The 12,295-nt window shown below is 38.2% G+C and overlaps 1 protein-coding gene across 1 annotated transcript in view; it reads right to left on the bottom strand.

Annotated features, from left to right (window-relative positions):
- Positions 1 to 12,295, bottom strand: part of LOC128659267 (solute carrier family 22 member 13) — a 115,820-nt gene that overhangs the window by 44,547 nt on the left and 58,978 nt on the right. Inside the window, exon 4 of the mRNA XM_053712943.1 lies at positions 8,405 to 8,573. Within this exon, the coding sequence (XP_053568918.1) occupies positions 8,405 to 8,573 (169 nt within the window). The remainder of the gene's footprint in view (positions 1 to 8,404; positions 8,574 to 12,295) is intronic.

Below are 12,295 nucleotides of genomic sequence, written 5' to 3'. Positions count from 1 at the left end.
CAGCCTTGTAGCCACTCGTAAACCGGTGTGGACCAGATACCGGACAAAACTAGGCGACAATAAAGTCTCAGGAGACATAAATGCGCTGACTTCAATAGCGCTCTGCAATAAGGCCTAACCAACAGCGGCCATCTTTTTCCACACGGCTGTAAATTTTCAGCTACGCATGAGGCTAAAGCAGCAGTGGTAAAGGGTAATACACGATCCAGGACTTAACCGGACAAAAACTGACCAAAGGTAATTGCGGCAGTAGCCGATGGGGGTTTAAAACAAAAAAGCACAGATGAAACTTCTGGGGACTCTTTGCAAAATACATATGGTGGGGTACTGCAACACGAGGAGCTAAGAACTAGAAATCTTAATTCACTTGCAGCCACATTGTGATGACACAATTAAGTATCAACTGGTAGATCACACTATCTAGGTTACAACCTACAGAGATGTAACGGACACTTCTTAACCTGATCACAGCCCACTTTGTGGGGGAGATTCTATAGTACCCACCAGCACTAGATGCTGAGAAAACCCTGCATAAAATACCCTTTACTCATCTACAGATTTATTGAAAATTTTACTAAACCAGCAAATACCTATTATAGAGGAACAGAGATGTCACCAAAGAGAGCATCAAAAGTAGGCAAAGACATTAAAAAACCTGCTGCTGCACGCAGCTCGGTGAGCTCCTTTTTTAAAATGTCAGACACCCAACCTCCTAGTTTGACAGCAGAACTTTCACAACAACCCACAGCATCTGCATCAAGCAATGAAGATAGCGACACAGACACTCCAGTCCAGCTCTCTAAAGAGTTCCTGGCTACCATACCTTCTAAGAATGACCTAGACAATATTGTGGTAAAAGTCAGAGAGTGTATCAAAGAAGAAATGGCCAGCTTGAGAAAAGATATCACAGAAGTGGGAAATCGGGTTGAAACGCTGGAGGAAGATGTAGAATTTAATCAATCTGAGATATCCACATTGCAAACTACCACACAGACACACGACTTATTAATTATGCAGCTGCAGGACAAACTGGAGGACCTGGAGAACAGGGAACGCCGCCAGAATCTACGCGTTAGAGGGATTCCAGAATCTGTCTTACCAAACACCATCCCTGAGTTCCTGAAAGGCCTTTTTGTATCACTACTGGGCTCCACATCCGAAGTGGACATGGATATAGATAGAGCTCACAGAGCGCTCAGGCCTAAACCGGCAGATCAAGCTCCACCACGCGATGTGGTCCTTAGACTTAAAAGCTATCAAACGAAAGAAGAAATACTTAAAGCGGCTAGACAGATTAAGGACATAACCTTCCAAAATTTCCACCTGCAAATATTTGCGGACCTAGCCCCCCGCACTTTACAGAGACGCAGGGAATTCCAACCACTAACATCTATGCTCAGAGCCAAAGCTATTCCGTATAGGTGGGGGTTCCCCTGCTTTCTCAAAATTTCCTATAAAGGAGTAAAACACATCTGCAAAACATCAGAGGAAATCCCAAATAATTGATTACCTTGGAAAAAAAGAAATATGGAATTTAGAAATCAAACTAGCATTCCAAGATTGAAGTCACAAAGTTCTTCTAGCTAAAATAGCTAAAGACATAGATTAAACCTCATTTGCGAAAATATCAAAAAAATGACAACACAAATGAAATTATTAGCATGTTGATCAACTTAACAATGCTAAACAAATCATAATCCGATACCTGTTGCACTAAAGTATTCAACCAGAAAGTTGAAGCAGTTGCAACATCAGCCAAATAAATTACAGGTCTAAAAAAAGTACCTGAAAATAAATAATTTTCCTTAAATAAGATACAAGTTTCCCATCTGAAGGAAAAAAATAAATACTATTTGCTATAGGAATAGTAGTATGTTAAGCAAGAGTAGAGATAGCCCCATTAACTTTGGGAATCTTTCCTCAAAACTTAAAACTAACTGCCGGCAAAGGATACAATTTAAAAACCTTAAAGAAGGAATAAAAGAAATTCCCGGCCTATTCCATTCCCTAGTATCAGGAACTGGAGAAAACCTCTGAAGAAACCACAGAAGGTTAATAAGCAGAATTTAAATGTTAGCTAGTCTTAATCAAAAGAACTAGTTACTTTAATATCCAAAATAATCAACACCTTTTCAACAAAGAACGAATGTACTCTATTTAAAAATAAAAAAGTAGATTTGTTAGTGTCAATATCTGATGAAGAAAATTCTGAATGAGAAAAAAACACCATCACAGAAGGATAATTCAGTATGTTGTTGGTCATTTGAAACTTCATCAACTAAATGAGAAGTTTAAAAAAGACCTAAAAATTTTATTAGAAGGCAGGATGTCAGACAAAGCCTTTAGAATAGAATCAGAAAAATATTCTTAAAAATTCCTAAGTATATCTTGTACATTAGATGTAAAAAGAATAGCAATATATAATGCATAAATACTAATGGATTCTGCATGTAAAAGTTTATCATGATAACTTATTACAAACCATAGCTAAAGATAAACATTCATAACATTAAAATAAACTTAGCTTTGGTAGGACTGATATCAGTCATCAGGAATCCCTCAGCATTTTCTGATACAGGAACAGTTTTTGAAATATCTTGCAATATGTAATAGAAAAAAACAACATATAAAGCAAAATTATCAAATTCCTTAAATGACAGTTTCAGGAATGGGAAAAAAATGCAAACAGAACAGGCCTCTAGAAACCAGAAGCAACTAAAAAATGAGACTTAAATAATGTTAAAAATCTGGCGCCAAGAATGACGCCCAGATATTTTTTGGCGCCAAAAACGTCTGCAACAAACACGAGAGCCAAAAATGACGCAACTACGTGAAAACTTCCGGCGTCAACTACGACGCTGGAAATGACGTCATTGACGTCAGACAAACGTCAATCTCGTGCCAAAAAAGTCTCGCGTCAAAAATGACACAATAAATTCTAGTATTTTTTGCACCCGCGAGCCTAACAGCCCGCAATTTAAAGGAAAAAAGTCAATTGAAAATTTAGGTAAGAAAAATATTTAATTCATATGCATTTTCCCAAAAAAATGAAACTGACAGTCTGAATGAAGGAATACTGAATATCCTGAATCATGGCAAATATAAGTTTAAACACATATATTTAGAACTTTACATATAAAGTGTCCACCATAGCTTTGAGTGTCATAAATAAAAATAAGACTTACTTACCCTAAGACACTCATCTACATATAGTAGATAGCCAAACCAGTACTGAAACGAGAATCAGTAGAGGTAATGGTATATAAGAGTATATCGTCAATCTGAAAAGGGAGGTAGGAGAAGAAATCTCTACGACCGATAACAGAGAACCTATGAAATAGATCCCCTAGAGGAAGACCATTGTATTCAAATAGGCAATACTCTCTTCACATCCCTCTGACATTCACTGCACTCTGAGAGGAAAACCGTGCTTCAGCCTGCTGCAAAGTGCATATCAACGTAGAATCTAGCACAAACTTACTTCACCACCTCCATGGGAGGCAAAGTTTGTAAAACTGAATTGTGGGTGTGGTGAGGGGTGTATTTATAGGCATTTTAAGGTTTGGGAAACTTTGCCCCTCCTGGTAGGAATGTATATCCCATACGTCACTAGCTCATGGACTCTTGCTAAATACATGAAAGAAAACTCTTAACTACTGACTTTTAAATGCGGTACCAGTCTTGACAGGAGAGGGTCTACCGCTCACTTTTTGGAAGCCTCATAATACCGGCGCTATGCAAGTCCCATTGAAATAAATAGGATATGCAATTGACGTAAGTGGATTTGCGGTATTTCCGAGTCTGGCCAAAAAAGTGAGCGGTACACCTGTACCTGCAGGACTCGTAATACCAGCGGGCGTTAAAAAGCAGTGTTGGGACTGGCCAACGCTGCTTTTTAAGCCTAACGCAAGACTCGTAATCTAGCCGAATGTTCTTCAAATAGGCGAATATGTTCTAATTATTTTTAAGTAGATATTCATATATATATATACTGTATATATACACCTATACATAATAATTTATATATATATATATAGGTATAGATACGTATATATTTTACAAAAAAAACATCACCTATGTATAGAAATATTTATTTCAGAATACATTGAACATATTCTTATGTGAAGAACATTTGAATGTGAATTATTCATAATTCATGTCAGGTTTAGCACACTTGAATAAACCCAATCGGGTTAGTGCACGAATTCGCAAAGTCTATCTTTTTGCGTGCATCGGGATTCGCGCATGCAGACTTTTTACTTGTAATACAAGCGCAACCCCAACACCGCAAAAATGCGCGAGCGGGAGCACAAAAGAGTGCTCTCCACGTAATCTAGCCCTAAGAAAGCAAATGTAATTAAGTTCTACAGTGTTTTATATCCATTACATGGTTTGGCGCGTATCTTGTCGATTTATTAAGCAGTGGATGCTGCATTGACATCTCATCGTTTCTGGTCCGCTAGAAATGGAAGTAAAGAAGCAGCGGTCATAAGACCCCCGCTCCTTAACTTCTCCATCACTTTTTATGTGGCTGACTAAAATCATCCCGATCCGATACGACCGCCACTAAGCAGGGTGCGGCAATGCACAAGCATTTCACTACAGCTTCAGTGAATCATGTCCGCTTGCCTCTTGTTAAATATACCCCATAGACTGCACTGATATGCACAGAATACACAAGTTCCCATGATATTCCATTGTCTATCTCATGTTTGGTCAATAGGTACAGAGCAAAGTGAGCATTAGCAGTTCTGTGAAATTCAAAAAATTGTTGTGTCCCCTGGATTGTATTGGTAAGAGCTAAAATAACATTTTGAGGCATATTTATCAAGCTCCGTATGGAACTTGATGCCCCTTGTTTCCGGTGAGCCTTCAGGATCACCAAAAACAGAAGTTATGAGGCAGCGGTCTGAAGACCGCTGCTCCCTAACTTGTCCGCATGCTCTGAGGCAATGGACAGAAATCAACCCGATCGAATACAATCAGGTTGATTGACACCCCCTGCTAGCGGCCGATTGGCCGCAAATCTGCAGGGGGCGGCATTGCACCAGCAGTTCACAAGAAGTGCTGGTGCAATGATAAATGCCAACAGCGTATGCTGTCGGCATTTATCGATGGGCGGCAGACATGATATGCTACTTCGTATAATGTCCGCTCACACATTGTTAAATATGCCCCTATGTTTCTACTAAGCTATTATGTGATTACTTGAATAAATGTAAATGTTTTTGCTAGTGAAGCACAATATTGCAATACATCAATTCCTTGTTTCAGTAGAATGTTGCATTTCTTGAAACATTAACGGCTAGATTTAGAGTTTGGCGTTAGCCGTCAAAAGCAGCGTTAAGGGGTCATAACGCTGCTTTTTATCTAATGCTGGTATTTAGAGTCAGGCAGAAAAGGGTCTACCGCTCACTTTCTTTCCGCGACTCGAGGCTACCGCAGATCCCCTTACGTCAATTGCGTATCCTATCTTTTCAATGAGATTTGCCTAACGCTGGTATTTCGAGTCTTGGAAGAAGTGAGTGGTAGACCCTCTACTGACAAGACTCCAACCGCAAAAAAAGTCAGTAGTTAAGAGCTTTATGGGCTAACGCGGGAACATAAAGCTCTTAACTACTGTGCTATAAAGTACACTAACACCCATAAACTACCTATGAACCCCTAAACCGAGGCCCCCCCACATTGCAAACCCTATAATAAAAATTTTTAACCCCTAATCTGCCGCTCCGGACACTGCCGCAACCTACATTATAGCTATGAACCCCTAATCTGCTGTCCCTAACATCGCCGACACCTATATTATATTTATTACCCCCTAATCTGCCCCCCCAACCGTCGCCGCCACCTACCTACACTTATTAACCCCTAATCTGCCGACCGGACCTCGCTGCCACTATAATAAATGTATAAACCCCTAAACCGCCGCACTCCCGCCTCGCAAACACTATAATAAATTTTATTAACCTAATCTGCCCTCCCTAACATCGCCGCCACCTACCTACAATTATTAACCCCTAATCTGCCGCCCCCAACATCGCCACTACTATTATAAAGTTATTAACCCCTAAACCTAAGTCTAAGTCTAACCCTAACAAAACAAAATTTAATTAAATAAATTAATACAATTAGCTAAACTAAAATACAATTAAATAAACTAATCCATAATACAAAAAAACAAACACTAAATTACAGAAAATAAAAAAATTACAAGAAGTTTAAACTAATTACACCTAATCTAAGCCCCCTAATAAAATAAATAAGCCCCCCAAAATAATAAAATGCCCTACCCTATTCTAAATTACAAAGTAATCAGCTCTTTTACTAGCCCTTAAAAGGGCTTTTTGCAGGGCATTGTCCCAAAGTAATCAGCTCTTTTACCTGTAAATAAAAATACAACACCCCCCCAACATTAAAACCCACCACCCACATACCCCTACTCTAACCAACCTAAACCCCTCTTAAATAAACCTAACACTAACCCCCTGAAGATATCCTTACCTTGAGTCGTCTTCACCCAGCCGAGCCGAATTCTTCATCCAAGCGGAGCAACAAGAGGTCCTCCATCCGGTAGAAGTCTTCATCCAAGTGGGGCAAGAAGATGTCCTCCATCCGGTAGAAGTCTTCATCCAAGCGGGTCTTCTATCTTCATCCATCCGGAGCGGAGCCATCTTCCATAAAGCCGACGCGGAGCCATCCTCTTCAATCAACAAACTAACGACGAATGACGGTTCCTTTAAGGGACGTCATCCAAGATGGCGTCCCTCAAATTCTGATTGGCTGATAGGATTCTATCAGCCAATCGGAATTAAGGTAAGAAAAATATGATTGGCTGATTGAATAAGACAATCAGATTGAAGTTCAATCCGATTGGCTGATCCAATCAGCCAATTGGATTGACCTTGCATTCTATTGGCTGATCGGAACAGCCAATAGAATGTGAGGTCAATCCGTCATTCGTCATTTTATTATTTTGGGGGGCTATTTTATTTTATTAGGGGGCTTAGATTAGGTGTAATAAGTTTAAACTTCTTGTAATTTTTTTTCATTATTTTTTATTTAATTTAGTGGGGGGGTTTTGTATTATAGATTAGCTTATTTAATTGTATTTTAGTTTAGCTAATTGTAGTTAATTTATTTAATTAATTTATTGATAGTGTAGTGTTATGTGTATTTGTAACTTAGGTTAGGATTTATTTTACAGGTAATTTTGTAATTATTTTAACTAGGTAGCTATTAAATAGTTATTAACTATTTAATAGCTATTGTACCTAGTTAAAATAAATACAAAGTTGCCTGTAAAATAAATATATATCCTAAAATAGCTACAATGTAACTATTAATTATATTGTAGCTATATTAGGGTTAATTTTATAGGTAAGTATTTAGTTTTAAATAGGAATAATTTATTTAATAATAGTAAATTTATTTAGATTAATTTAAGTTATATTTAAGTTAGGGGGGTGTTAGGGTTAGACTTAGGTTTAGGGGTTAATTTTATTATAGTAGCAGCAACGTTGGGGGCGGCAGATTAGGGGTTAATAATTGTAGGTAGGTGGCGGCGATGTTAGGGAGGGCAAATTAGGGGTTAATAAAATTTATTATAGGGTTTGCGAGGCGAGAGGCGGCGGTTTAGGAGTTAATGCATTTATTGTAGTGGCAGCGAGGTCCGGTCGGCAGATTAGGGGTTAATAAGTGTAGGTAGGTGGCGGCAAACGTTAGGGGGGGCAGATTAGGGGGTAATAAATATAATATAGGTGCTGGCGATGTTAGGGGCAGTAGATTAGGGGTTCATAGCTATAATGTAGGTTGCGGCGGTGTCCGGAGCAGCAGATTAGGGGTTAATAATATAATGCAGGTGTCAGCGATAGCGGGGGCAGCAGATTAGGGGTTAATAAGTGTAAGGTTAGGGGTGTTTAGACTCTGGGTTCATGTTAGGGTGTTAGGTGTAGACTTAGAAAGTGTTTCCCCATAGGAAACAATGGGGCTGCGTTAGGAGCTGAACGCTGCTTTTTTGCAGGTGTTAGGTTTTTTTTAAGATAGCTCAGCCCCATTGTTTCCTATGGGGATATCGTGCACGAGCACGTTTTTCCATTTTACCGCTACCGTAGGCAACGCTGGTATTGAGGGTTGAAGTGGAGCTAAATGTTGCTCAATGCTCCCTTTTCTGAGGCTAACGCAGCCATTCAGACAACTCTAAATACCAGCGTTGTCTTAAGGGTGCGCTGGAAAAAAAAGCCTCGTTAGCACCGCGGGTCTTTACCGACAAAACTCTCAATCTAGGTGTAAGATTCCATATTTGTTTTAATGGTTTGAGTAACTTTTTTTTCTTTTGTTTTATTTTTTTATATCTATAAATCTGTCTGTCAATGAGTCATAAGAAACACCAGAGAATTTTACTTACCAAATATAGAAAAATAATAGTGCTGTAGGAACAGATCCAATTATTTGAAATAATCTCCAGTTCCGAACTCCATAAACTAATCCAGCTAAGATCATGCATCCTATTGCAAAACAAATATGGCCGGTAATTGTTGCGTACGCCCGCTGGGCTGACCCAACCCATTCAGAAACTGTAGAAAAGGAAAAACAATAAAGATATCAAGCTCATTATTTAGTAGGAAACATTTTTAATTTCAAAACAACCAGAACTGAGCTGCTACTCATTTATACAGTAATGGAATAATAAAATATAATGCATTATATATATCTACATTTTTGTTTAAATGAATAGGAAATGTTATTTAATTAAGTGGCATCTTAATTAAATAAATGTGCAACAGTAATTAAACAAGAAATTTTAGAAAAAATATTTGGCTGTGGTGTGTAGTGTAGTGTGTGTATGGTGTGTGTAGTGTGTGTGCAATGCATGTCTTTAGTATGTGTGCCTGTAGTGTGTGTGTGCAATGTGTGTCTGTAGTATGTGTGCCTCTACTGTGTGTAGTGTGTGTGTAGTTTGTGTGCAATGTGTGTCTGTAGTATGTGTGCCTGTACTGTGTGTGTGTGTGTAGTGTGTGTGCAATGTATGTTTGTAGTATGTGTGACTGTACTGTGTGTAGTGTGTGTGTAGTGTGTGTGCCTGTACTGTGTATAGTGTGTGTGTAGTTTGTGTGCAATGTGTGTCTGTAGTATGTGTGTCTGTACTGTGTATATTGTGTGTGTATTTGTAATGTGTGTGTGTGTATAGTGTGTGTGCAATGTGTGTCTGTAGTATGTGTGACTATACTGTGTGTAGTGTATGTGCGCAGTGTGTGTCTGTAGCATGAGTGCCTGTACTGTGTGTAGTTTGTGCGCAATGTGTGTCTGTAGTATGTGTGCCTGTATTGTGTGTGTTTGTAATGTGTTTTTGTCTGTACTTTGTGTGCAATGGTTGTCTGTAGTATGTGTGCCTGTACTGTGTGTAGTGTTTGCGCAACGGGTGTCTGTAGTATATGTGCATTTACTGTGTGTAGTGTGTGTGCAATGTGTGTCTGTAGTTTGTGTGCCTGTACTGTGTGTAGTGTGTGCGCAATTTGTGTCTGTAGTTTGTGTGCCTGTACTGTGTGTAGTGTGTGCGCAATGTGTGTCTGTAGTATGTGTGCCTATATTGTGTGTAGTGTATGCGCAATATATGTCTGTAGCATATGTGACTGTACTGTGTGTAGTGAGAGTGTTTTGGATGCTTTGTTCTCATTAAAGACTGGCCTACATTTTTATTTTTCATATGTGGATTTTTCATGTGTTTTCTACCATGTTTTTTTTACAACAGGAAATTAAACATTTTTTGTGTTATTGTGTTCTTGGACAGAGCGGACTGTCTGTTGCACACGCATTCTGTCCGAGAAACTTTAAAAGCATGTCATGGGGGGTCAGGCAGGACCCATGGTTAGGTTACCAGAGGCGGTTATGGCGCCCGAGGCTCTGATTAGAACAGAACTCTCTGGAGCGTATCTGCCCTCAGACGTTAATGCATGATCTGATTGGTCTGTGTCTCTGTGAGATCACTGGATGCACAACCAATCAGATAAGATCATGCATTAACGGCCGAGGGCAGATACGCTCCAGTATCCAGAGTTCTGTTCTAATCAGAGCCTCGAACGCCACAACTGCCTCTGGGAACCTAACCATGGGTCCCACCCCCCACAACGTGCTTTTAAAGTTTCTCGTACAGAATGCATGTGCGACAGACTGTCCGATCTGTCCAAGAACACAATAACACAAAAATGTTTAATTTCCTGTTGTAAAAAAAATATGGTAGAAAACATATGAAAAATACAAATATGAAAAATAAAAATGTTTAATTTTGAAAAATAAAAATGTTTAATTTTGAAAAATAAAAATGTTTAATTTTGAAAAATAAAAATGTTTAATTTTGAAAAATAAAAATGTTTCATGAATAAAAATGTTTCATGAATAAAAATGTTTCATGTTGTTGTAAAAATGTTTAATTTCCTGTTGTTGTAACAAAAACATTGTACAAAACATAAGTGTTTGTGTAATCCAAAATAAAAATGTTTAATTTACTGTTGATGTGTTTTCCTAGCATTACCCGGGTAAAGCACAATGTATGATTTTATTAGTTTTATCCAGAAGCGTTTAAGTAATTCTAGGATTACCCAATTTCTAACTTTACCCGTAACATATATATGTCTGTAATAAATATATACGCATATAATTACATAAATACATATTTACACACATACAGTATAAACATATATACAAACATATTTAGACATGTACTGTATATGTATGTATCTCTATGTTAAAGTCCTTTGCCTGACCTCATATCTTATAACTTTTTTATGCAATTTTTTTTGTAATATTTTTTATTGGATATTAAAAGTATAACTGTACTTTTAAATGTATTTCTAATGGGGGTTTTTTGTGAAACCGTTAACCAGAGCGCCCCTATTCTCCCTATTCTGACGCGTGTTAAATGTAATTGCGCTTGCGCAAATGAGTTTACTTTCACCATATAATACATGCACTACTTCCGGTGCGCGCAAAGAGCCACAATCAACCCCTTATGGCTTGCACGCAACAGATATCGCGCCACATGTAATCTAGCTCTTAGTCAGAAGTTCTGTCTAAATAATGGATCAAATTCAACACTATACATTGAACCAATAGTGCCAAATTCATAACATAATAGACTAACACATTGGGCGGATTAGTCATGCACAGCTGATAATGCATGGAGCGCCTGCCTCGCACAAATAATAAATCATGATTAGGTTATTACATTTAATTTGTTTTCCCCTGCTGGACATTAAGAATATAGGTGTGAGCTACTGCTCTGATTGCCAGGTACATTTAGGTGTGTTACCCTTTACCCACTAGTCCATACAGTTCATTCTAAACAACAGGGGTTAACAAGAAGAACACACCTATCTTTACAACTCCCACTGGCCCTTTACACCTATAAATTAAACTCCAGCAGCAGGAACCAATATCTCTGATGAAGCGCATGTGCTCATGCGCGAAACGCGTAAGATAGGAGCTTACCCGAAGTCTAGTATGGAAGTCTGCTCCTAAATAAACCTTTTGCATCTACTCAAAGACTCAGCGCTTCTTTTTCCTCATTTTCATATTAAATGTCGCAAGTTAAAGCTCATTTTGCTTGACAGTTAAGTATTGTGCTTGCATGCGATCCGAGACACTGCTTTCTCTTTTAACGCTTTAAAAAAACAGGTATTAACTGTTATTGGGTGCTATTGCGCATTCAAAAACATGGAAGGTGTATAGCGAAAGACATAGAAAATTCCCCTACTGCAGTAGAATTTTATTACACACCCGGGTTTGCACTTAAAGGGATGTTAAACAGTCGTTTTCATTGCTGTAATATAAAGTGCACTAAGCAGTTGCTTATACTTAATAGAAATTATAGCAATATGTATTATTTAGTTATTTCAATGGATTTTACCTTTCATTAATTTTTTTGCACTTAATGTGTGATTCGTGTCACAGCCCTACAAGGAGGAGGGGCCTCTGCAGGAAGTTTTATCTTCTGATGTCTGCTGTCACAAAACTTCTAGGCTTGTGAATAGACTAGATAACAGGGAGTCAGATTTGCTCATGCCCAGAACTGACAGAATAAAAACTAAGGTTTTGAAAATCCTCTGCTCTTAAAACCCTGGGGGGAGTGGCTACACTGAGAATTTCTAATTCTGTTTTGCAAGAAAACAAGTACATTTTTTGCTATTTTTTACACAATCTTTTTTTTTATTTATTTCTATATTTATTTTGATTTAACATATTAGTTTTTTTTTACCAAAGGAGAACTGTTTAATATACCTTTAAAGGGACATTCAAGCCA

This window comes from Bombina bombina, chromosome 5, assembly GCF_027579735.1.
Source record: "Bombina bombina isolate aBomBom1 chromosome 5, aBomBom1.pri, whole genome shotgun sequence".
Classification (NCBI taxonomy): Eukaryota; Metazoa; Chordata; class Amphibia; order Anura; family Bombinatoridae; genus Bombina; species Bombina bombina.
The sequence above is the reverse complement of the archived record's forward strand: the minus strand, read 5'-3'. Positions and strand labels throughout refer to the sequence as shown.